The following is a 26,367-nucleotide window of genomic DNA, read 5'->3' on the forward strand; positions in this document are numbered from 1 at the left end:
GCTATACACCAGAAACTGCCACACTGTAACTGACTGTACTTCAATTAAAAATATATATATATGACTACATGGATGAGTCAGGCAAGGAAACTAGCTGATTAAATTCTCATGGCCTCAAACAAACTATAATAGTAGATCATTAATTGCTATAGTAGGAATTGGATTTAAGTCCTGACCAAATGTGAGGCCTTTGGCAAGTCACTCAACTTCTCTGAAGCTCAATTTCCTCCTTTGTGAAATGATGTGAATGAGAGCTTCCTCTTTTCATTACCATGAAGGTTACACATAATCAAAAGCAGAGTTCATTTTTATATCTACCTCAACAGGTAATATGTACAAGGTGTTCAATAAATACTCATTGAATCAAGTGAATGATATGTGAAAGTGATTTGAAATTGTGTGTTCTTGGCAGAATGCAGGGATCTGGATTTCTTTGATTATGGTACAGTTATTATATGTACAGCCTGAGTTTCTACAGTGTCTTTGAGTTGCTAGCATCTAACCTACTCATCTTCTCTTCTAGTTCAAATGATGCAAGAGTTGGTGAACACCATGAGAGAAAATGTGTACTCCAATTATGAATCGCCTACCTTCACCATCTGTATATATGAAGAATTCTTCAGAGCTTGTCTTATTTACTATAGAAAGCAATACAGAGCTGTTGGGGGAATGGATTCACTAATTTTCAGTCTTTTCCATCTCTTTCCTCCTAGATTCTGTGATCTGAGGGCACAGAGACATCTTCACCCAGTCTGTGCTCTGGAAACCTGATCACAATGCTGTCTGTTCAACTGCCTGTTCAATAAAAGTACACCCAGCAGAACACGATTTCTGGGACTTCTTTGTGGATAATAGAAACGTGTTTTTGCAGAAGCTGAATAAACTCTACCCTTGTGTCTTGTCACGCCTGTGGGTGGAGAGAGAATGCTCACTTTTTTTTCAGATTCAAGTTACTGTCATAGTTGAGAAGGAATGTCTAGAAGAGAGGTGGGGAGACAGGGTTCCCCAGCAGCCAACAGCTATATAAAGCTCAGTCAGCTATGAATCAACCTCACCTTCACTATCTTGTTACCTTACCACCTCCTCTATCTAGCTTCTGTATTTCCATGAATAGCCTAACTATCCCAATTATGTGGACCTCATCCAATGACACAGAGCAGTAATTTCTCACATTCAATCACACTGCCTTCTGATTTCCTGTATCAGGGTCTTAGACACACAGTCTGGGGGAAGACTACGGCAAAGAGAGTTGCCAACGTGTGCAAGTCTCCACAGCACTGTCCAACAGAAATAGGAGCCACAGATTTCAAATTACATATGAAAATATGTAATTTCAGATTTTCTGGTAGCTATGAGAGAAATGTGTAAAATTAATTTTAGCAATATATTTGGCCCAATATATCAAAACTATTATTTCAAAATATAATTGGTAAAAAATTTTATGTTACTAAGTCTTTAATATTGGTAAGTATTTTATACTTACAGCATGTCTCAGTTTGGACCAGTCAAGTTTCAAGTGCTCAGTAGCTACATGGAGCCAGAGGCTACTAAACTAGACAGTGACCTAACACACCTGAGAAATCTACCAGGAATACAAGCGTTAGAGAGGGGTGGGATGGAACAGCTTGTAAGCTCCCGTCTCGATGCTGAAAACCTGTCATGCTCCTGGTACCCTGTGACAGTACCCAGTACCGAGTTACTCTGTTCAGTTGCAGATTGTGGGCTGACGTTGAACGCACGGTAGATGGAGGAAGCCTGAGGGGAATCCACTATGCTTCAAGCCATTCTCAGCTATGGAAGAACTGTGTCTGAATGGCAGGCCTACTTGGATTGGGGAAGTTCATTTTGTAATAATTCCTCTGCCCTTTTTCTTCTAGGTAAGTTGCCACTAGGCCAACTGTAGTAGAATTCTGTGATCTCTGTCCTTTGTAACTGAGTGAAAATAAGTCAATCCCTCTGTTTTTCCTATGTTATCATTATTAAAAAAAATAAAGAAAAAAGGCTTGTTAATCATTGTTTAAGCATGAAAATACAGATTCATCTCAGACAAAAAAGAGGAAACAATGTTGCTATTTCCTTTGGCAATTTCAGGATATCCAAGATGGGTTTAGAGATTCTATAACATATGAGATTGTATCTCCTTCCTGGTTATTTCTAGGAAATCCAGAAATTCTATTTTCCTGGCCAGGAAAATATTTTACTTTTTTTTTGAGAAGTAGCTGCTTTGTTATGTCATTTTGAATATTTCATTAAGATATAAAGAACCAACCCCTTATACTGCTTTCAGTATTAATTTGATTATGATTATTAGGTAATGTGCACAAAAGACTTGGTTATCTCACACTAAAGACTTAACCAACCCTTGATAATCATTCAGAGCAGCAGGGAGAGTGTGTCTTAGGGATAGGGTGAGGTGAAGGATAGGGTGGCCCAGAGTGGGATGAGACACAGGATGAACAAATGCTCAGGGACCCAGTGAAGGTCAAGGGTGAAGTAGGGGTGCAGGGGTCAAGAATGGGATCAGGATCAAGGATAATAAAGTACAGAATGGACTAAGGCTCAGGGATCAGGGGTAAGAGTGCGAATGTGTTGAAAACATTACCTGGGAGATTAAAAAAAAGCTGAAAGTTGTTTATTTTGGAGACACAACCTAGACGTGAATATAAAATGTCATCTGTGTCAAAATGGTCACAACAAAACAGCTACAGTTAACTAGCAAGTAAGCTAACTTTTGAGTTGCTTCTTGAGTCGTATCTTGATGGACTGGAGGCAAATGAAAACCAGACCCATCTCACTGATGTTTCACAAAGCAGCCCTAAAATTCTAAACCAGGAAGTGACAAGCGATCCTGAAACAGAACTAAAGAAAGCCAGACTATTTCTGTCCCTGCTTCCTGGTCACTACCACCAACTTATGCATTTCTCTGTGACTGATATTTCAGATTCTATTGTCAGAAAATGGGTTTTCATTGATCCACCACTGTCAACTTTCTTATTTTCTCATGTAAGGAACTCACCTGAAGTCTCCCTCTGTCAAGGCTTCAGAAACAAGTGCAGAGAGCACTTATGTAGACTCTGTCAGCAAACTTTCTATAAAGAGCCAGACTTTGTGGGACATACAGTCTCTGTCATAACCACTCAACGCTGCTGTTGTGTTAACATACGAATTTGCCTTATGTTACTAAATATGCATGGCCGTGTGCCGATAAAACAAAGACTTACAAACATAGGTGGTGGGCCAGGTGTGACCCCTGGGCTAGAACTCAGTAATGGTTAAAAATCTGTCTCTTCAGTTACATGTAAATCAATGAAATTAGGACATGGCCTCACACCATATACACAAATAAACTCAAAATGGTTTACATACCTAAGTATAAGACATGACATCATAAAACTCCTAGAAGAGAACATAGGTGAAGCATTCTCTGACACAAATCATAGCAATATTTTCTTAGATTAGTCTTCCAAGGCAAAATAAATAAATGCAAAATAAATGGGACCTAATCAGATTTAAAAGCTTTTGCACAGCAAAGGAAACCATCAACAAAATGAAAAGACATCCTACAGAATAAGAGAAAATATTTGCAAACAATGCAACTGATAAAGGTTTAAGATCCAAAATGTACAAACAGCTCATACAACTCAATAACAACAAAAAAAACAACACAATCAAAAGATGGGCAGAAGCCCTAAATAGACATTTCTCCAAAGAAGACATACAAATAGCTAATAGGCATATGAAAAGATGCTCAACATCAATAATTATTAAAGAAATACAAATCAAAGCCACATTGGGAGTATCAGTTCACAAGGGTCAGAATGGCTATCATCAAAAAGTTTATAAATAATAAATGCTCAAGAGGGTGTGGAGAAAAGGGAACCCTCCTATTCTGTTGGTGAGAATGTAAATTGGTGCAGACACTATGGAGGACAGTAAATATATAGGTTCCTTCAAAAACTAAAAATGGAGTTACCATATATGATCCAGCAGCCCCAATCCTGGGCATATATCCAGAAAAGGCAAAAACTCTAGTTAGAAGAGATACATGCACCCCAATGTTCATAGCAGCACTATTTACAATAGCCAAGACATGGAAGCAACCTAAATGTCCATTGAAAGATGTGTGGCTAAAGATGTGGTATATATAGCCAATGGAATACTACTCAGCCATAAAAAGGATAAATATTGTCACTTAAAGCAACATGGATGGGCCCAAAGAACATCAAACTAAGTAAGTCAGACAAATATTACATGATATCACTTACATGTGAAATCTAACAAATAATACAAATGAACTCATTTATAAAACAGAAACAGACTTGCACAGAAAATAAACTTATGGTTACCAAAGGGGAAAAAGGAAGGGAGAGGATAAATAAGGAATAGGGGATTGACAGATACAAACTACTATACATAAAATAGATAAGCAACAAGGATTTACTCTACGGCACAGGGAACTATATTCAATATTCTAGAATAACCCATAACAGAAAATAATCTGAAAAAAATATATATATAACTGAGTCATTTTGCTGTATATCTGAAACTAACACAATAGTGTAAATGAACTATATTTCAAAAACAAAGAAGACTCTGTCTCTTGTCCTCCTCCTTTGTAACTCACTTGTCTTTGTTACCTTCCGTACACTTAAATACTAACCATGCTTCTTATTCTATGATAATGATAGTAGAAAATAATAAGTGTTGACATTTCTAAACACTTAATATGTGCCTGAAACTGAGAAAAGCACATGGCAAGACTGACATTTGTATCCCAATTTGTGGCCTTGTTGGTTGACTTTGACCAAGGCCAATCTCATATATTTCACAGTTAGATTACGGTAAATGGAGTGAATGTGTCCTCAAATAACACTCCCTGTGGCCTCTACCAATGATGGGCAGTATCTGATTCCCTCCTTAAAAAAAAAAAAAAAGCATAACATGGTATCTTGTTCTTTCCTTGAAACCATCCTGGCACACAAATGCCTTTTTCTCCCCAGTACTGAAGTTTAAGTTCTATCTAAATCATATATGGCTATAAATCATTCTTCAAGCATGAAGAGGGAACAGAGAGGCTTTGTCATTTGAAAATAAGTCCCAGGAAAAAAAAATGCAATAAAGTCTTTGTTATCCTTGATGGACTTTTCATTTTTGACTGTACTTCCTTCTGGATTACTGTCAGGGATGAAAATAATCCTCCTCCAGGCTATTCTATGCTCTCTCTCCTAATCTGTTACAGACCTTGTAAATGTCTTTCACGCCGAAAGACATCTCTCACTTTTTACCTTATTTTATAAACTTAGACCCTCTTTCCTTTCAGTGGACTTTTTTCAATGGCCTCACAGACTTGCTTGTCTCCATTCTTTACACTTTTTTTTTAATCTCCAAATGATCTCTTCAAAACAGAGATCTGTTTAATTTCCCAGTTTGATTTTTTTTTTTGAAAACTCCTACTAAGCAGACACACTGCAGTAAAAAAAAAAAAAAAGAAGCAAAATGAGATAAACCTGAAATCTAGGCACTGTCTTCCCTTCTCCCTTTTATCCTCTACAGAGCTGATCACCAAATCTAATAACTCTTTGGTTTAAGCCATCATCATCCTTTCATGATCGACCACAACGGCCTTATACATGACTTCCCTGCTTCAGTCTCCTCCCTTCCACTGCATTCTCCACTGCAGGCAGAGTAATGATCTAGTCCAAATCTGATGGTATTATGCATAAAACCTTTAAGTGGCTTCTCCAGCCCCCAAGATGAATGCCGAACTCCTCCTGACATGCAAGCCTTCTGTCCACCTCTTCAGTCTCAACTCCTACATTGTCCTCTTTCCCTTCTACCCTTGAATAATTTTCTTGAACTTGTTCCTACTTGTCCTCTCCTCCTAACATATCCCCTTTATCAACCCCTGGTCCTTCTCCCACTTTTTTCCTTCTATCTCACAAGATCCATTCCTTTAAACTCTACACTAATTTGTTCTCAACACATTAAAAATGCAGCTTTTTTTTTTTTTCGAGAAAGTCTTCCACGACTTCTTTCCTGTCTGAATGTGAATTAGTTATTCCTTCCTTATGCTCCCCTGACACCCTGTCCTTACACCTGTATTACCAGCTGTCACTGCTTCACAGCTGCCTGTTTACAAGTCCATGTCTCTCATTAGACTGTGACTTTTTAAGAGAAGAGTTAGTTTAATGTTCTTATTTATCTTCCTAGTGGTTAGGACAACACCTAGCATGGAGCAATTGCTTATTAAAAGTTGTTGAGTAAAGCTAGACCCTTAAGATAAAAGTTTTAAAAGGAAATTTAGGACAGGCACTCTCAGTTACAGTCAATGACATAAAGCCCACAAAGACTGATTTTCAAAGAATTTAGAGATTCCACATTACCTCCCTGGTACAAATTTAAAACTGCTGGCACTGATGGTTAGAAACAAGCTAGTTACATGAAAATATGAACTTATAAAACATACCTCCTCCCCACATGAAGGCTAGATTCACGAGGTATTTCTTAGAAATATTAGCAAAAGCTGTAGCTAAAGAGAAAGGCAAAAGCAGTGTGAGCCCAGAAAAAAAAATGCTGTGAGGTGTATTGTTATAATTAATCTTACAATAACTTTCAACTAATTAATTGCTCTTTATCAGCTAAATATATTTACCACTACAAAAGAAAATCTCAATCAGGGAAAGGTTATTTTATTTCAGGATAAAATCCTAGATTGACAGAGCTAGAAGAAAATCAGAGATGACTTATCTCACGTGTTTAATGTATGGGAATCCTGAAGCCAAGAGAGGGGAAGTGATTTTCTGAGCTTACCCACATGGGTGTAAATGAGAAATATACATTCAAGTAAACGGTTTTTAATCTTATGTCTCTTACACCACTCCCTCTGGTCTCGTGAACCACAGTTCCATGCTTTTCATGCAAATGATATTATCTATCTGATCATATTTTCAGGCAAAAGACTAGATTTTTTTTTTTTAGTCCCATGATCCTAGAAAACTGTTCATTATCTACAGAAATGGTCACTTCTGTTTATTTCTGGCACACTTCAATTCCAAATCTATGGATTGTGTGGCAGGAGACAGTACATATGGAAGTGTTTTAGTACAGAGTCATGGGATTAGCAATGAGAAGTGAATTCTAATGGCTTGACTTACAAGAAAGAAGTCCTGGGAGCAGGAATAAAATGAAAATTTGCCAGCTATTATAGTCTCATCTCTGGGTCCACTTTGCTCCTAGAATTCATGTGAGAAGGCAGCCAGAGCGCCAATTGCCAAGGTCTCTAAAAAAGAGCTTTTGACAAATTGCGTTCACAAAGGATATTTGCATAAGTCCCAGCTTCTGGTCACAGGACAGACATTGTTGAATTAAGCAGGAAATGTCACACTCTTCTCTAGAGGCTGCTCCTAGGCACTGAGAAGAGCTGTAGGCAGTTAGATGACCTCCACTTGCAAGGGCCCACAGAAGAATTTCAGAAGGTGCTCAACCCCCAGATACGCACTTATCTGGAAGCATAAGATAAGATTCTAAAGAAGAATGGGATTTTGATACAGTCATCTTAATGCCAGTATGTCAAACAAGAAATCACAACACAGCATCAGCAACTACGGCAGTGGTTAAAAGCTATTAACTCGCTTTCTTTGTAGTTGTCCTTCCTCCTGTTATCACAAAGCTAGAAGAAAAAGGGATATATTTTTTGCCTTAGAGGAGGTTTGAAATCAACTGGACAAAAACATAGAAAATAGGCCAAAAAAAAAAAAAATGACCCTTAGTGGCATGAATACTTTAGAAACTTACCAAGACAGAAGAAATAACATTTTCAAGAGAAATCAGAGAGACTGAGTTCTAACAAGACTGCTGCTGGGCAGCTTCCTGAACAGGCAGCGACTGCTGACTGTGACAAAGTGTCTGCAGATTCAGGGGTTTCTCAATCTCAGTCAGAAATCACCCTGTCTCACGTGTGGCACAGAATCAGGGAGCAGCCTCAGTGAGGTGAACCATTTAAGGCAGGCTTTGCCCACCGAGATGCACGCAGCAGTCACGACCGTCCAGAGACGAGAGAGGACCTGCTCTCATGTTCTGTGCACTGCGTAAGCATCTCAGATCCTCATAAACTCCAAAAATGAATGAGACCAAATCTCCCCAAATCCAGGCAGAGTGGAGCGCTGAGAATCACACATAAGTTTATTCAGAAAAAGAGAAGAAATAGATTATGTTGTACATCTACAGTTACTGATCAAAACTCACACCTATTCTGTGTAGGACCATGCTGGGGATTTGCTAGGAATTCACGTGCAGTGCGTATTCACATCAAGCGCTAGAATCAAAACCCATCAATGAGTTTTGAAAAAATCTTGAGCCTGATAAGGAACTGGTAATAAAAATGGGTGTGGATTCGTTGGTGACTTTTGATTTGGGCAATGAATTGCAATGATGTTGAGTTTAACATAATTCTACATACTGTTTCTAAATCCTTAGTTTACTGAGTAGATGGCAAAAGAAGAAAGGAAAATGCAGTCCTGCTATGAGTTTATTAACAGGATTAATTTTTCCTATGAGGATTTCCAGAAAGGGAGGACCATGGAAGGTAGATTTTATAGGGCATGATTCTTAAACTCTGAATTTACACAAATGCGTGAACAAATGAAACAAAATTTTTAAAAAATCTTCCTGGAGAGGAAGGCACACACACACACAAATTAAAACCTAACTGGTGAGAGATTAGGTTTGAGTGTGAAAACCAGACAGGAAATGAAGACGCCTACATTTTCCTGGATTGGGTTCCTACTGACAGCTATTAGCAGAATGAAACTGGAGAGAAGCCTAAAAATGAGATTAAGCAGCAAAGTTAACATGGAAGATCCTGGGGGTGCCCAGAAAGGTGGTATCCAGGGAGGAGTAGAGAACTGAGTGTAGGACCCTGATGGCAGGTCCTCCCTCACATTCTTTGGGAAAGTAAGGAGGGGCAGAAATGCTGACTTGGAGCTGTGTGGTTGCCGAGAAGACATGGCACAGGGGAAAGAGTCTTGTACTAGAATCAGGGGATCCGCCTCATGGAGTGGCCTTGGACCAGATACCCTTCCTCTCAGGGCCTCACACTTCCTCTATTGTTTGCAGTCTAGATCAGACGTTTTCAAAGAGATTTCCATGGAACCGTGAGGTGTGTGGTGGAAATGCAGGTACTTTTAAACCCTGTACTGCTTCTATTTAAGTTACTTTTAAAAAAAAATCTGTTCATTTATCATTTGCCTCATAAAATTACATTTCTGTGTGGAAAAGGTTCCATTTTTTAATTAAACAACCACAGCAGAGAGTTTGAAAACCACCGACCCAGATGCTTGTTCAGGGACTCCCCGGGTCTAACACCCAATGAGCCATTGTTCTCATCTCTGCCCTCTACTTAGAACGTGGTCAGTCTAATCAGACGTTTCACCGTAACTTGGAGAGAAGAGCACTTATCCCATTCAGAAAAGCTTCTGGATTGCATCTCATTGCGGTGCACATGTTTCAAATGCTGATGAAGCCTTGAAATACATGTCAGGTATAAGCATTTGAATTTTTACAACGGCATAAACTAAAATTGTAGACATCTATCTGAGAAGAAGAGGTGGTATTGGAAAATGCAAAGTATGAATGAGCGAGACATACCTTAAAAAAAAACAGAAACAAATGCAATCAGCTACTGGGAGACCGTAAGATTTGAAACTGGAAGATGTGGTTTTGGTCAAGATCTCAATACATGTCTGCTGTGGGGAATTTTAAGTCTTCCAATCTGTGAGTTTGTTCTTTGTGAATTAATTCTATTTTTATGTTAACTCTGTCTTCTGGAGAGCTGATGTGAAGACCACATGAGATAAGAGAGGGGAATATGCTAAGTAATTGGAAATTACTGGGCCTGCGTTATTGAAAAAATATCGGTTATGTGGATAAACAGAAATCAGATACAGAAGCAGGGAATGTGTTAAACAGAATACCATGGTTACAGTCTTAAGAGGCATGAGACAGGAGGCCAAAATCTGGATTTTTATCATAAATATCCATTTTAGTTAATGAAGTAGTATACCCCAGTTTAAAAAAAAAAGTGTAGGCCTAGGATGCTGGGAAACTGGCTCTCCCAACTGTTAAGTGAGACTAAAGACAATACACTTGAAGCTTTCTGATTTTGTTGTTCTACCTGCAAAACAGCAACATTACTGCTCTTCATCCTTCATAAAGGTAATCATGTGACAGGTCTTCGGAGAATGCTGAAAAGTGCGCCCACACTCTAGAAAAGCGGGGTTCACAGGGCTGATTGTTAATTTTTTCTCCCACGGTACGTTGTAAAGACATGTCCTCGTGGCTTCTATGTTCTATGCATTTACTATAACCCTTAACACCCGTGATACGTGTCATTTGAATGTCTGCTTGCTCTTTACTACCCTATGATTTTATTTGTTTCTCAAATATAGTCATGCCATTATATTGCTCAACCATCAAAGGATTATTATGCAAAACATCTTTTGGTAGGTGAGTTTTAAGAGGTAATTGTTCCAACTGTCAGTAACTCAAGATAATAAGGAAGTTTTCCTTGACAAATACAATAAACTGCCCTAGCTTGGGTTAATGGCCAATCATCGAGAAGGTCAATTTTTAACGAGGACAGGACCCTGCCTTGTGTATATATGTGTGTATTTGGCAGACTGCTTTTTCTCGCTCTCTCTGAAATTCCTGCTCAGAGCAGTGTATCCCTACGGCCCTCCTTCATCATCACTATGAAGAGCATCACCGCTTGTGTCATCCTTGCTCTGGCAGCCACTACGTGGGCTGCCTCTCTACCTGGTGAGTTAGGAATTCTTTTCAGTACTCATGGTTTTTTGTTAACTGTGACATACCCAGTACTCAGCAATTACAGAATGTTAAAGCCAAAAGAAAATGTAGAAGGCATCTGTTTGGATTGATCAGATTAACGAAGTGGGGGTGAGTGAGACCTTCAGGAAGAGGAAGAGAGACTGAGAAGAATAAAAGGATTGTGAGCTTTCTGCTCATTTCCTGATCACGATCTCTTAGGTTTCTGACTGGCCCTTTGGAAACTACCTGTGCTAGTTTGAGGCTATAACCCCAACCCTACTCTGGGCATGCCCACGGGATCTCCTGGGTACCTGTAAAAGCCCTTTCCCCCATTTTTAAAATCAGGACCACATACACTCTGACTTCACCCTGAGATGGCCCTGAGTAAAGAAGTGACCTCTCTTAGGTCTGGCCTGGACAAGGGACGTTGGGAAATGGGTTTTAGTTACTGTGAACAAGGAATTTAGCTTTGCATTTCTAACTGTGGAATTTACTCTTTTCCAATTCCGTCTCTCCAAATGCATCTTATTCCACACTCTTCGGGTGATCAAGCAATACGGCCAAAAGTGAGTACAACCTTTTCTGTGTGGTCTTCGTAAAAATGAAATTAGAGCTTGTGGGTAAATGAGCTGTGAAAGCACCTAAACTGGGGCGCAGGGGCTGAAATCATTCAGCAGGAGGTGAAGCTGCTCCTACTCTCCCTGTCCTGGTGCTGTCCTGGTGTTTTTTTCAAAGGGTGCAAAAGGAATCTCCTTGCAAAAGGGCAGTGAGGCTAAGTTAACTTTTACCTTTGGGTAGCATTTTAAATTTTTCTCAGTAGTTTTCACATTCATTATTCTACTGGACTCTCATTATAGCCCTAAAAAGTTGAATATTTGAACAAGATCTGATTTGGCTTCTAAAAAAATCACTCTGGCATCAGTGTGGAAGGTGATTTCAATCTCCAATAAGCACGGAGGCTGGGCGATAAACCGGCAGATACTGCAACCATGTAGGCAACACATAGTGAGGGTCTGAATAAAGAGGATGACAGTATGAGCAGGAGATGGCTAATTCAAAATTAGGTACCAAATAGAATCCCCAGATGTATCCTATTCATCAATTAAATGTGGAGAGTGAGTGAGACGGCCGTGAACTTGGGCTGAGCACTCCCTCGCTGTGACGGTATTCTCACCATCACAGATGAAGTAAATTGCAGAGGATGTGTACCCTGGCATGTGGGATTTCGGATTAAATGATCCCTCAAGGCTTTCTAGGATTTAACGTTTTGCAATTGTTTTTTCTCTTTTCCTTTCTTTGGACAGAGGATAGTTCTGTGCCCCAAATATTCTGATTATACTGTATGCACCTTGGAGTACAATCCTCATTGTGGATCTGATGGAAGAGTATACGGCAACAAATGTTTGTTCTGCAGCGCCGTTGCGTAAGTGCTTAGTTTAACATTTTGTGTGTAGGAAGAGCCTCTCCTCCAGAACCAGAAGCCATCTTAGCTACCCAATAAGCTAGATGCTGCCATAAAGCGTAAGAAGGAGATGGCTGACTGATAATGACATTTTACAAAAAGAGGTAAAAAGAAAGAGAGAAAAGGAGAGAAAAAGGAAATGGGTAACAAGGAGAAACTGAAGCTAGGGAAAGAGAGGCTTGATCAACATCATCATATGATTAAGTGGCAGCTACAAGAGAAATTTACAGACTTGTTGGCTCCTGGCACTGGCTTTTACCAGTTGACTGAGTTCCTTTTTTCCACAGTGCTGAAGCTCAGTGATTAACTGCTCACCTTTCATGGTGCATACGCATTTGGCTGGCTGGAACTAAGAATATGCAACTTTTAATTTAAGGTCTCTAAAGCTTTCCTTTTAAAAACATGATTTCTCTTGCAGGAGGAGCCGCGGCACGCTTTTTTTCGTAAAATATGGACCATGCAGAGTCTCCCCGGTGCCCAAGGGCCCTACATATGTTTTGGCAGAGTCCACATAGAGAACTGGTTTCCCTAGGACGGTTGTGGGGACAAATCCAGAGATCTGATTCTTCAATAAAAGATTCTCAGCAGAAAGTTGTCAGGGTTGTCTTTGTGGATACAATTCTTCTTTTCAAGAAATCATCGATGCTCATTTTCCTAAATGTATAAATCATACAGAAATATTTCCTCTATTTCTACTCACTTTGGGAGCTGGAGAGATTATACACACCTTGGTGAGAGAAGAGTCTGCTCATAGCCCCGATTTAAAAAAGACTCATTTAAAAAAAAATAAACATGGATCAAAGGGCGGCTCTAACCATTAGTATTATGTTACCTTTAGCTTCACTAATGAAAAGCAGAAAATCCAGAGTTGGAGAAAGACACAGTGAGAATCCCTAATACTACAAACGAATTGGAACAGGCCAGGAATAACATAATGCTTTAGGCTAATCACCCCCTTGAAGAGAACTCAGTCACATGCAGGCATCTGCAAAGGAAGGCATCTTGGTTTTCATTTTGGGGGAGAGTTTAAAAAAAAACAGACTCTAATTAAATGTTGAAATCACTAATAAGGCCTGAGGCAAAGTCAAGTTAGTTGGGAACAAATGAGGGTATACGTAGGACTGTCATGAGATAGAGATGTGACAACTTTCTGGGACTCCAGAGAGTACTGAGGTCCTAAATATAATGTGCAAAGATATTTACCTTGGAAAATAATTTTCTAATAGTGAGTTGGCAACTAGGGGCATAGTGATGCCCTACTAGTTCACGTGTTCAAAGCGCGATGGTTTTCATTTTTTAGCAAAGACTGGTTAAATGTTTGCCAGTTGTGCTGTAGAGATTTGTGTGTTTTTCCCTAACAGCATATATAGAAAGATCACTAGAGGTCAAGCAATGTGTTGTGTGGGGAGAGGCACTACAAATGGGCAAAAAGAGTCCCAGCCATTAAGGCATTTGTAGACCAGTCAGACAGACTGAAAGAACTGATTACTAAACAATGCAAAAAAGATTACACTCCAGAATTATTAAAAGTTCAGTAAGAATTGAAAGGAAGACTTGAGGTGTTAGTTACATGATAAGCTAGTGTATTAATCTCCTCAGGCTACCATAACAAAATACAGACCTTCCTCCACTTAGGATGGGGTTATATTTCGATACACTCATCATAAATTAAAAATATCATACACTAAAATTGCACCTAACCTACTGAACATCACAGCTCAGCCTCATCTACCTTAAATGTACCCAGAACACTTATATTAGCCTACGGTGGACAAAATCATCTAACACAAAGCCTGTTTTATAATAAAGTGTTGCACATATCATGCAATTTATTGAATACTGTAAAAGTGACCAACGGAATGGCTGTATGGGTACAGAATGGTGTCAGCGTATCAGCTGCTTACCCTCCTGATTGTGTGGCTGACCGGGAGCTGTGGCTCACTGCCCAGCACCACAAGACTATCGGATGCATATCGCTAGCCCAGGAAAAGATCAAAATTCAAAATTCAGTTTCTACAAAATGTCTATCACTATACAGCTGAAAATCTGTTAGTTGAACCCATCATAAGTAGGGAACTGTCTGTACCACAGACCAGGTGTCTTAAACAACAGTTTATGTTCTCACAGTTCTGCAGGCTGGGATGCCCAAGGTCAAGGCACCAGAAGGTTTGGCGCCTGGTAAGAGCCCACTTCCAGGCTCACAGACTGTCTTCTTGCTGTGACCTCCTATGAAAGAAGGGGCAAGAGGCTGCTCTCCAGAATCTGTTTTCTAAGGGCATGAACTCCAATCCTGAGGGCTGTGCCTTCTTGACCTACTCAGCTCCTAAAAATCTCACCTCCTAATACCATCACATCGGGGATTAGGTTTCAACATATGACTTTGTGGGGGATACAAATATTCAGACAGTAACTCATAGGAGACTTCTAGGATGATGACCATCCCAGCTCATGACTGGAAGGATGGTTGTTGAACCTATATCAAATGATTTGCTTAACTACAAACAAACACAACAGTCTATATGTTGTAGAGTATATTATATATAATGTTTAAAAAATATATGTAATTATGCAATAAGTACATAATTTTGCCTTTTGAACCTACAAATTGAAAAGGTGAGTTTATTTACATAAACTCCATTTTTGTCTAACCAAATTTCCCCAGGAGAATATGCAAGTCTGGGTAATGCTGTCCTGTGGCTGCCACAAAACCCCTGAGAAGGGCAAGACTTCACCCTACAGCCCAGGGTGGGACTGATCATTTGTGTGGAGGCGTTTCTGTGATGGAGAAACAGCTTTTGGACCCTTAAGAAGGGCAGCTCAGTGTGTGCTGGAGAAGTAACTGGGTACAGAACAGGCTGACTGTGAAAGCTGTGTGGTTTGGGCAGTGGAGTTGAGGCTTTCCTTTCTGCTAGAGAACATGGAGCCTTAGATTAAATCCTGTGAAGGATTCTGACATCTCTGAAAGGTGAAAAGAATCTGCTTTGGACTAAAGTGAGGAAATGGTTTTGAAAACATTAGTTTGAGGTGACACTGGAACATACAAATTAAATTATTTCATAGCTAGGAATAGGCACCTGACACCCAGGGACAAAGCCCCAAGTTGCAGCTTTTGGAATTAAACCATGGGCACGGGAGATGGTGGGGAAGTCACAGACTAAGGGTTCTTTGAGAAATATGTGATCTCTTAGTCTTACCCACTCTGCTCTCCCAATATTAGTTCAACTGGAATTTGGGGGCGTTTGAGAAAGCTAAAAAAGTTTTAGCCTGTCTTCTTTCCTGTGTTTTACTTTTTTCTCTGTGTGCTTAGGATTAAATACCTTTGTATCTATTAAACAGAGCCTCATGGTGATAATACACACTTCCTTTTATCTTAGGATATTGTGCTTCACTTTTACCTAGTTGATATATTGGATTTGTATAATTAATTATTTGATTTCTCCATATTGATATGGATGAGAAACACAGGGGCTAAGATAAATAGCAAAATGTCACAAGATTCAGAAAACTCAAATATTAAAAATTGCTTCCTCAGGTCTTCCTGCTATGATTAATTATTTGTTGACTGGTATTCTCCTAACATGATCTCCATTAGGGTAAGGAAAATGCCAGTCTTCTTCACTGCTGTATTTCCAGTGCCTCAGACAAATCCTGACAAACCAGACTCCCAGACAGTAGAAGGCCTACGGGAACTCACTTAACCAGCGACGCCTTACTAATAAAATCTGTGACAAAGCAAAGTTGAAAAAAATGTAAATTATTTATTATCAGGTGGGAAGTAATTTCACTCTCATCATTGTCTTTGAATATTCACACAATGCAATGACTCTGTGACTCTGAGCCTATAAAGCCCATATCAGTGTTGAGGCAAAGAAAGGGCCAAAATAAATAGCTTTTCACTAGTGGCTAACCTGGATCAAGCAGTTTTCCAAGCTTAAACCTTAAACCCCCTAAGGAAGGTTTGATTACTCCACTGTGCAAACAGGAAAATTCTGTACACAGAGAATAAATTACCTTTCAAGTTGACAAAATATTATAATTAGGTCTTCTGCTTTTATGTCCAAAATCCTTTATAAAAAAAGGAGTGCCTCTACCTCTCTGAACTGGGGGACGAATGATTTACTCAAGAAGATGACAGGGTATTTTCAAACTGTTCCATGTTGTATTCCAAGTACAGAGCCATATGGATAAAAACCATTCTTTCATATTCTATGTGACCTAAGTCCTTTCTGGAAGTTTCCAGTAGGATTGTTTTTAGGCATTTTTTGAAATGAAATAATGAGATAAATTAACTGAGGTAAATAAAAATGTGTTCAGTCCAGCATTGTTAATTATAATGAAAATCCAAATCAACCTAAGTGAGCAATTATGGAAAAAATATTAATATAATAAAAATCCATATATGTGACAAAATATGACCTAGGCATCTAAATTCATGTTCTATGACTATTTAAAGATCAAGAAAATTTCACAGTACATTTCTAAGTGAAAAATACAGAATACAACATATACTACAAAAACTTGATTGAATATGACAATAAGAACATGTATGTGTTCATCTGTGTGCATATATATATACACACACATATTTTTAAAAACTGGAACAATATAATTCATATGTTCAACAGTTATCGCTGGGTTTTGAGATTTCATGTCTTTTTTTCCCTAATATTTCTGAAGTGGGAGGAAAGGGGGCAGGGCACAACCATTGAAGGAATAACAGCAAACTGTTTAGAACCAAGATGGCAGAAGATTTGACTTCTAGTAGACCTTGAGCCTCATGGCACACCTGCAGGCAACATGACAGTTTCTAGGCTGACCATAAAAAGTCGAAAAGTGGGCAGGGGCCCGATTCATGGAAATCCTTACCTCTTCCCCAGAGTAGTTGGAATAATCCTCCTACCTATTAGCATATGAAATTACCGAGCCCATAAAACCTAACGACTCCATACCCTGTGGTTGCTCTCTCTCTCTTGCCTTCTGAGATGGTCTGCACTCTGTCTATGGAGTGTGTATCTACTTTTACTTTAAACTAAACACCCCACACCTCTCAACTTCTCTCCCTCTCACCTTTCTGAGGTGGCCCACCTCCTGCCTATGGAGTGTGTATCTCCTAAGCCATTTTCCTTTCTGAGTGAGCTAGACCCCCACTCTCTGAAATGTGCATCCCTCTACTTGGTTTCACTTCCCCGTGCCTTGCTCTTGAATTCTTTCCTGCACGAAGCAAGAACCTATTCTCTCACAACATTTCTGCTTTTCGAATTTTCTAGAGTAAACATGCATTTCCTTGATAGAAGAAGAATTGTCTTTTACAGAACATAAGATAGAGGCAGGAAGTTCAGCTGTCAGGAGGAAACCCAGCTATGATAACATATTTTCCCTGTTACAAAGCTGCAAAGACAAGGCTGAGCCCACTGTAAATGGCATCCCCGGACCTCATCTGTCATTGCAGCCTCCTCCCTTCCTCAGCTGTTTTCACATTGTGCAATCTGGCCGAAGGCACTAATCATTGCTCTTTCCTACTGTGGTATGTTTCTTCTGCTACTGCCTCTTTGGACTGCCGTCCACAGCTGCCCTGGCAGCGACCCGTTCCCACCCCCTAGGTCTTGCACGCATCTCTATGCCCTCTTCCCCAGCACCTCCTGCTGAGTCTGACTCTGACTCACCCTAAACGTTCGGCACATTTGGCCTCCCAGGGCCTGCTCAGCCCAGCACACAATGCATCAGTGCCTTCTCTCTCCTACGCAGCTACTCGATCCCCTCTTGAGGCCCTTCCACGTGCTCCTTAAAGGAGAGGCACCAGCCACAAAGGAGGACATTACATCTCTCCTCCTTTCTGAGGTGGGTCAATGCGGGTACATGTTGTAGGGAGAGTGGGCATTTGGCACTACGCTCTAGTGCAGCTGGATCTTCCATGAGTGATGCTCCATTCCTGAAGGAATTCAGAGATGCCAGGAAGAGATGGGGGGGTGTTTAGCAAAAACATGGAGTCCAGGATTGTCTCAGGAGCAATCAGAGTAGACGGCTCTGGACATTGTGCCAAAAGCCCCCAGCCCCTCTAGAGAGCGGAGTACTCTGGAGACATTTCAGTGTCTCCGATTAACACCTATCACCATGACATGTTGGCAAAGGTTATGTAAATTACCTATCAACATACGCTACAGAGCAGAGGTAAGCGCCTATCGGACGTAGGGAGGACCAGGTCACTTCTGCAGGGTTAGGAAGATACGGAGGGTTTGATGTAGTCCTTGGTCAGGCCCTGGAACTGCCATGTACCATTCTCTAGGGTCAGAAAGGCTGCTACAAGGAAAGGCAACCACAGGGAAGGATTCACTGACCGACATTGCCCTTTCTGCATCTGGATGAAAAGAGCTTTGGAACTCCTGTGAGATGGCATGGACTTTTTTTTTCTCTCCCTTGCATTCTCTCTGAATGCTCCAAGAGAGTCTAGCTTTCCAAGTCAGAAGATTCTCAGCACAGCCAAGTATGCCTGGAGTAACAGAAACCTTTGTCTTAATCTCAAAAGGCAATCTCTGCTTCATGACCAAATGCAGCCCTGCTTCCTCTATTGAGAAGCTCTGGTCTAGAAGCCCCCAGCAGCCTCATCATTTCCCTTGTAACCCCTCAAACAAAAAATTTTTGAGAAAAAAATAAAATAACTCCATATTAAAATAATACAATTATTCCCAAAGAGCAATCTCTGATTTTCTTCTATCTTCTAAGTAGTCACAGATCTGTCATTGAGATCTACACTTTTATTTACGACTAGCCAAGGTTTAACTTTTCCTGAGCATTTGTTCTTAGGGAAGGAGGATACAAGGGGCAGGCTAGAGATGGGTATTCACTTCAAAAGTGGTCTAATCTCCTGATTACCTCCTCTTTGGTGACTGGATCAGAAGGCAACACCCTGAAGCAATAGCTCAGAGCATCATTCTAAGGACATGCCAGGAGGAAAAATGGCCAAATCCTTCCCAGCACTCTGCTCACTTTTTTTCTTTATCCTGACACATTCGGTGTTATCATCTGGTGAGTAATGTGGCTGTTGGTAGGCATGGAAGGTTGATCAGTGAGCTCTGACATTATAATCTGAAAGAGAATGCTTTGAAATTCTTATCTATATACTTTCTAATTTATTTAAGTGTAACACTTTAGTATATTTATTTATCTGCATTTATACAGAGAGACAATGCAGTGTGATCAAAAAAAAGGGGGAGGGTTCTGGGCCAATGGGCAGGGGCCTTAGTTTCCCATCTGTCAATGCAGATAATAAGACCTAACTCATGGGGACGAGTGGGCTTTGGTGATTTAGTGAGTAACTTGTGAAAGTGACTGGCAATATGCCTCCACTCTAGTGTATCTTAAAAATTCAGAACTTAAAAAAATGCTTTGCCATATATGAGTGGGTTACTATCTTTTGCATCCTTGTTTTAGAGAAGTCATGTAGGGGAGTTATAAGGAGACCAAGCTTCAAGAACTGAAGAACTTGGTTTTTTTCCATATCTGCCATGAATTCTTGGGCATTTCATAAAATATGGAGACTGGGTTAAAAGATCTCTTGCAAGTTCCAGCATTTCTTAATTTCTTTCATACACTGGCTGCTGGTTCTGAATCCTCTCGAGCCCAGGCTAATTACTGTTAGTCAAAAAATTTTTGGTACACAGGACAGGCAACATTTATGAAAACAATGATGCATCTAGATAGTTCTCTGCTGATTATCTACCAGGAGTAAAAGAGTTATTCCACATTTGGAAAAAATGAATGAATATATATATATATATATATATATATATATATATATATATATATATATATATATATATATATATAATGAAACCATGTTTTCAATTATTACAAGCTTTCTCATTAGCACATTGGAACTCTTTTCTTTTGCCAACAGATTAAGCTATGATTTCCCAGATAACAGATTCTGTAACTATTTTCATTTGTTATGGTTTCAGGCCCTCGACACTGGTGGCCACCAAATGGAATTATTAAGGTAATCTTTCTCTAGACTTCCCAGAAATGAGATTCCAACCCCAGCTGTCTTTGGAATTGCTATTTTAGAATCTTACTGGGAAAAGGTCATATGTGATATTCATCAAGGTGCACTCACAAGAATGTGGCAGGTACCCTGCAGGTACAGAAGCCCAGAGTAGCGTAATCCTAACTGGGACCCAGGCTGAGATTTGGTCACTGGTAAACCAGGGAACCCTCCGTAGTGCCTAGAAAATGTTTATGGACACTGACAGTTGCCAGGGGGCAGGGCAGGTTTTTAAGGGCCCACAGACTTGGGTATAATGACATGGTTCCTGCTCTCAAGGGGCTGACAGTTTGGTGGAAAGAATGCTCCTAACTACCCTGAGACATGAAGAGAATGCCTACGTGAGTTGTTAATGGCAGACACATCCTATGAGATACCGTTTGAGGATGTCAAGGAATAGGGTATCTCTGAAGAGAGCCTCAAATTCTATTCGTAACTTGTGTGAGGGCAAAGTGAAAAAGACACTTTTTTCCTTTTCACCTACCCCTCTGATCACGGAATATACTGTGAGGTCAATTATATGTTTGATAAATGAGGGAAAAGGTGAATGAAAGACTGTTTTGGTTTTTTGATATGGATCTGCATCACTGTACTTCACTTTAGGAGTATTTGCATTTTAAGCTTTTGTCTCATTAGTAAATTTTATTTCTTAAAAAAATATATTCATGAGTTGACTGGTGAGAAAGGTGTTTTGAGGGCCTTGAAGGCACCCACAGATCAGAGCGTAGAGTCTAGTCAGAGGCTACAGCTCCAGCAAAAGAACCTGTAGAATCTGTCCAGGATTTATACTCTGGAGTTTTCCTCTTCAGACTCATTCTTAGTTATTTTCTCCAAGAAATACTTATCACCTGTACTGTGCCCTAGGATACAATGTTGAGGAAAACATAGTCCCTTCTCTCACGAAGCTTAATAGCCAGAATAAAGGAAGAGAGCCCCTTATTTATGGTAAACTCTATAAAGAAAAGCAGGCTGGTACAGCAGAGAGCATCGACTGAAAGTAGAGACACTACTGTCGGCAGTGTGATCAGTGAAGGCTTCTTGGGCACGGGGACATCTAAGTGAGACGTGAAGGGTGAAAAGGAGCCATCCGGGTGGCGAACAGGGAGGAACATTCACCTACTTGCATCACTGACTGAAGGCCTGTGTGACTGGAACACCGAGATGGGGGGAGAGAGGGGTGCAGCTGACGTTACAGCGACACAGCACATGAATGTGTATCCTAGCCGCCTGGTGAATATACATCCCACTCTAAAGAGGGAAAAAAGGCTGTATTTATAGACGATACTACCTAACATTATTATTATTTGATTACTCAATATTCATCTACTTTGAACTATTTATATCTTACTCACTTTGCTGATACTCACAGGGCAATGACTAAGTGCCGTTACATGTGTTGGCTGGTCTGATCAGACACAGACTTTATCCTTGTGGACTTATAATCCTTCAGGGTATAGAATTAGTCAAATAATTATACAAATGCTTTATGACCTACTGATTAGAAGTATAAAAAGAAAGAATGGAAAGTTGGGGCTGTATTTTGAGAAGTACCTCTGAGAAAGTGGGTTATAATCTGAAGGCAGTATTGAGTCTAAGTTCAGGAAAAAGAGAAAACATTTGATGGGAGTAGTCATGACAAACCAGAAGACCCTGAGATGGAGGAGGCATGGAGCATCTGAAGGGGGAAAAAAAACTATAAAATGCAAAGAGCAAGGTGGTAAAGGCAAGGTTGTAAAAATTGGTAGGGTACAGACCACATAGGGCCTTTTTGCCCATACTAAGAGCAAATTTTTTTAATGTGCAGTAAAATGCATTTAAAGGAGCTTAATTACATGAATAAAATGATTGAATTGATGATTATAGAAAACAGCAGCCATAAAGGAACAGACGAAGGAGGGATTCATTGGGTGACAGATGGACAGGAGGCAAATAAATGGTGGTGGTGTCGGATAAGGGAAGAAGAAAGAAGAGTTTCTCAGTTCAGATATGATCTCTCTTTCTCTAAATACTCAGCCCAAACTCTTTCCAACCTTCTGTCAGAGGTACTTTATCCACCTTATGGTACTACTCATAGAGCCCCGGAGACGGCCGTCCTCAAGCTCAGTCATCCCAGAGTCACTGCTTCTGAGCCATCCCTGGTCCCAGCACAGCAAGCTGTGGGTTCTAGACGTGGGTTCTAGCCCCTGCTGAGACAGCCCCTTTTCTTTGTTTTCAGTTTTCTCTACAAAATCAGGGAGTCATTCTAAATGCTCTTACATTTCACAACTTCAAGGTAAGAGCCTGGAGGCTCTATGAGTAGATAAGATGTGACAAATATTTTAAGTTAAGGCACACAGATTTCAGTGAAGCTTCTTTTCCAATTCTGGGGTTTCAGTCTCCTTACCTGAGTTGCTACAGAAAATCTCTAAGACTAACTCCAAGTCTAATAGTCTGGGAATGAAGGAAATTGAGAGAGAAGGAAGCCACATTCCCCGAATCCATCCTGTTTACGCACTCTTCCTTTTCCCACGACAGCACAGCAGGCCTCCTTTCTCTACTCTCGTCAGGAGGTCCTGACACCGAGGGCATCACGCTGTGAGCAGATGGGACTCACACTCACACAGGTTCTGGTTCCCTTGCTTTGTGGAGGGGGAGCTAGAGAGCTTTTGTCAGACTGGGATATGATCCCATATTTAGATTTTCCTAATACAGTCCGGAGGCGTCTGTGAGTGTGATTCTAATCGGATCACTCTTCGCAACTCAATTTCAGGTGAAATGTCCATATAAGAAAGTAGACTTGAGTTGGTTCAGAGGAACAGCGAACCCCTGCCCCGGCGTGTATCAACCCATCTGTGGCACCAATTTTGTAACCTATGAAAACCCTTGCATCCTGTGTGTTGAGAGCTTGTGAGTACTGTTGGGGGAAAAGAAGAGAAATACGAAAAAGCTTAGTCCATGGCAATTACCATCTATCTTTTCTACCAAGTACATCAGCCTTGAAGCCAGGAATTGGCTCCAGCTCACTCAGATAACAATCAGTCCGCACTCAGGAGAACACGTAATAACACAAAGGCCACTGGAGGAGAAAGCAGGCTGGCTGTACTCAGTGGTGTCTGTCGGGCCCTTTCTTCTCTCTCAGTCCTCACATTCCCATGTGCCAACTGAGGATGTTTTACTTGAGGCTTCAAATACCCCTTGAGTCCTTGAAATTCTTTGATTTTAAGACAAACTGCAGTTTTGCCTTCTCTCAGGCATCTTTAACCTCTTATGTGTCTGAAACTCTGAGCTAGGATAAAGTGACTACAAAGTGTGGGTCCTTTAGCTAAGAGTCAGTGTTTAGTTTTGGGATTGACATGACATGATTATCAGTGATTAGACCCTCAGCTTTCACAAAACTGTGGCTGCAGGGTTGACTCGAGATCCCTGCAGTTCCCAAGGAGAAAAATCTCTCCCTATGGCATCAGACAGGAGCCCCTCTACCCGATGAGCACTTTGTAATTTTTTACAAAGAGCAATGACAGGAATGTGTAAACCCCGAGCTGTCCCCACTAGTGAGGAATTCAGCCAAAGTGTCAGAGTGCTGACATAACATGATGAAGATTGATAAGCCTCACCTATCACAAGCTCAGATCTCATTAAATAACTTATTTTCAAAGAGACTGTAGTAGGGGTCATAGGATCCTCAGTGGCATCTTAGAATCACAGAAGGAGGACAGGGTAGAAAAGCCAGTACCCTGGCTTCTGTCTGCAGTCAGTTCCCTTCGTGCTCTTATTTCCTCAAATATAAAATAAGGGTGATAAGATAATTTTAAAAGTATTTCTGGAGCTCTGACATTTTATTAATGAAATATTTACTCCGATTCTTCCTTTAGGAAATCTCAGGGGAAAATTAGGTTTCTACATGATGGAAAATGTTAGCTGAGTGGACTCAGATGTAAAAGAAGAGCCTTCGCTTCTTTCCACCAAGAAAATCCTTCTCTGCAACTCAGCCCTCCTTGCATTGTTCTCAGTGACAGAGAGCTGCCCTGCTGAGCTTGTATCAGACAGCCCAAGAGTCCTTCTTTACCTCTCCCCTCGCTGATTCACTGCCTTCCATATTCTCCCTAATAAATAAACTTTTCTGCAAGTCTCACTTAACGTGGGTCTCAGATCTGTGTCTCAAGTCTTGGAAGTAGAACAAAACGAACATTTGAGCGAAAGCTCAAAGACAAACATGGGGCTTAATCAGGTCACTGGGACAGTAAACTGTGGAGCAATCTATGTAAAGGCTCCAGGTTGTCTTCCAAGGAACACAACAGAAATTTCTGCCTTATTCCTCTGGAATTTTTTTAAAACATCAATTAATAGGAATTATGGAGCTTTGTGCTCTTCCTGGCCATTCCTATTGCTCACTTTCCACAATTCCTCATTAAACAACTTCACTTTTATACTCAGCCTTGAAGCAGAGGCATTTATGCATGTCTGGCTTAGATGAGAAGGGCCCCATATTTTCACCAGCCCCACTTTTCTCTATAGAAGGAGGTCTATATCAGCGGTATCCATGAATGTCCCATTGGTCACTAGTCTTTCTCTTAAGTTCTTTTGACACATTTTAACCTCTGAAACATATAGGGACATGTTTTTCTTTGGGTCATATTCTCTTTCATATATATATATATATATACACACACACACACACATATATATATATGAAATATATATTCACACACTCATTTTATATGGAAAGAAGACTAATATACACTAACATGCTCTCTCTCCCTCAGCAGTTTGCTCCCAATTGGCAAAGAGTATCTCTTTTGCCTCTGAATAGACTGTAAGACTATGGTCAGATTGTTTATACGTTCTGTTGGCTCTCTGAGCTTAACTACCATGATCATTAGAGAGAAGACACGTGGCTCCAATAGAAAGGAAACAGTCACTTTTGGTCTGTCATTGTTAGAATATGAAAAGCAAATAGCTCTGGGGACAATGAGATACTCTCTACTCTACAGCAGGCCCGGTTCCATCACTCTGAGTGATGGGCCACACAGGAGCAGGCAAAACTCCAAGGAAGTTTGTTTTCCAACAATGCTGCTTTGACTTCATGTTCACAAATCTTTTTTTCTGCAGTAATCACTCTGCCATTAATGCCATTCAGTAGATTTTTCATATCAAACATTTTAATTTTCATCTCTACAAGTGTGATTTATATCGTCCATATTTCTAACTTTTTAAACATCTAGAATATAGTTATGATAACTAACTTTATGACTTTATCTGCTAATTAAAGTATCTGTGTCCATTTTAGGTTGGATGCTTCTCTTCTCATTATAGATTATATTTTTATGAATTTTACCTTGTTTGGTTCTAAATATTTTTTATTTCTAGAATTACTCTTCAGCTTTCTTCTGAGTTACAGCACAATTACTTGGAAACAATGGGATCCTCTGGAACTTCGCTTCTAAGAGTCAGGTGGGATCAGTACAGCATTCACTAAGTGGGCCAATTACTCCTCATTCCCTGAAGCAAGAGTCTTTTGAATACTCTACTCAGCGCACCAGGGGTGATAACGTTTTCTAGTCTGGCTAATAGGAACAAGCACCATGACCAGCTCTACACAAGAGCTGGGCTCTGTTATCTCTAATCCTCTCTGCGGTTCTTTCTTACCTTGGGCAGTTTCCTCACACACAAGCACTAATCAGTAATCTGCTGAGCTCTCCAATGCTCTGCAATGCTGTGGTCCTGCAAACTATAGTCACCTTGGTCCCTTTCCTCTCAGCTCTAAGTCAATTCAGGGCATCCACTTGCTCCATCTGGATTCCTCTTTCCTATTCCTAGAATCTCTTCCAAGGCAGAAACCAAAGCCAATCACAGAGCTCACCGTATTTGTTTCTCATCTCTCAGGAATCAGCACCCTTCATTGCCTGATGTCATGTCATTCTTTATTTTGTCTGATTTTTTGTCTTTTCAGCTAGGAAGTATATCTAGTTTCTCTTACTCCATATTATCTGAAAGTAGAAGTCAGCTTTATCTTTATCATGTCATCGTACCTATGCTTACCTCTGATACCTTCTGAAGTCTAGAC

The 26,367-nt window shown here is 40.3% G+C and overlaps 4 protein-coding genes across 6 annotated transcripts in view; 3 read left to right on the forward strand and 1 right to left on the reverse strand.

The window, feature by feature from the left end:
* SPINK5 (serine peptidase inhibitor Kazal type 5) overlaps positions 1-904 on the forward strand; it is a 121,145-nt gene extending 120,241 nt beyond the window's left edge. For both annotated transcript variants that reach the window (XM_032477062.1, XM_014559911.2), the window contains one exon: positions 524-904. In XM_032477062.1, the coding sequence (XP_032332953.1) occupies positions 524-532 (9 nt within the window). In that variant the 3' untranslated portion in view covers positions 533-904. The remainder of the gene's footprint in view (positions 1-523) is intronic.
* Positions 1-26,367, reverse strand: part of LOC102512215 (sperm-associated acrosin inhibitor) — a 269,442-nt gene that overhangs the window by 43,243 nt on the left and 199,832 nt on the right. The window lies entirely within an intron of this gene.
* LOC106729712 (double-headed protease inhibitor, submandibular gland-like) lies at positions 10,669-12,877 on the forward strand. The gene is made up of 4 exons (XM_014559913.2): positions 10,669-10,815; positions 11,377-11,390; positions 12,129-12,247; positions 12,705-12,877. The coding sequence occupies exons 1-4, from the start codon at positions 10,749-10,751 to the stop codon at positions 12,799-12,801; spliced, it is 297 nt and encodes a 98-aa protein (XP_014415399.1). The 5' UTR covers positions 10,669-10,748; the 3' UTR covers positions 12,802-12,877.
* Positions 17,720-24,440, forward strand: SPINK14 (serine peptidase inhibitor Kazal type 14 (putative)). Of its 2 annotated transcripts, none has more exons than XM_032477078.1 (5): positions 17,720-18,124; positions 19,180-19,309; positions 20,242-20,279; positions 23,074-23,210; positions 24,176-24,440. In XM_032477078.1, the coding sequence occupies exons 2-5, from the start codon at positions 19,225-19,227 to the stop codon at positions 24,219-24,221; spliced, it is 306 nt and encodes a 101-aa protein (XP_032332969.1). In that variant the 5' UTR covers positions 17,720-18,124; positions 19,180-19,224; the 3' UTR covers positions 24,222-24,440. The 2 variants fall into 2 exon arrangements, with proteins under 2 accessions (XP_032332969.1, XP_032332970.1); XM_032477079.1 differs by having other exon boundaries at positions 19,183-19,309.

Source organism: Camelus ferus, chromosome 3 (assembly GCF_009834535.1).
Source record: "Camelus ferus isolate YT-003-E chromosome 3, BCGSAC_Cfer_1.0, whole genome shotgun sequence".
NCBI classification, from domain to species: Eukaryota; Metazoa; Chordata; class Mammalia; order Artiodactyla; family Camelidae; genus Camelus; species Camelus ferus.

Excerpts from the sequence above, each read along its gene's own strand:
- LOC106729712 (XM_014559913.2), top strand. The coding sequence starts at position 10,749 with ATGAAGAGCATCACCGCTTGTGTCATCCTTGCTCTGGCAGCCACTACG. Across the intron at positions 12,248-12,704 it reads TTGTTCTGCAGCGCCGTTGC|GAGGAGCCGCGGCACGCTTT; the intron begins GTAAGTGCTTAG and ends TTTCTCTTGCAG.
- SPINK14 (XM_032477078.1), top strand. The coding sequence starts at position 19,225 with ATGCCAGGAGGAAAAATGGCCAAATCCTTCCCAGCACTCTGCTCACTT. Across the intron at positions 20,280-23,073 it reads CACCAAATGGAATTATTAAG|GTGAAATGTCCATATAAGAA; the intron begins GTAATCTTTCTC and ends ACTCAATTTCAG. Across the intron at positions 23,211-24,175 it reads ATCCTGTGTGTTGAGAGCTT|GAAATCTCAGGGGAAAATTA; the intron begins GTGAGTACTGTT and ends TTCTTCCTTTAG.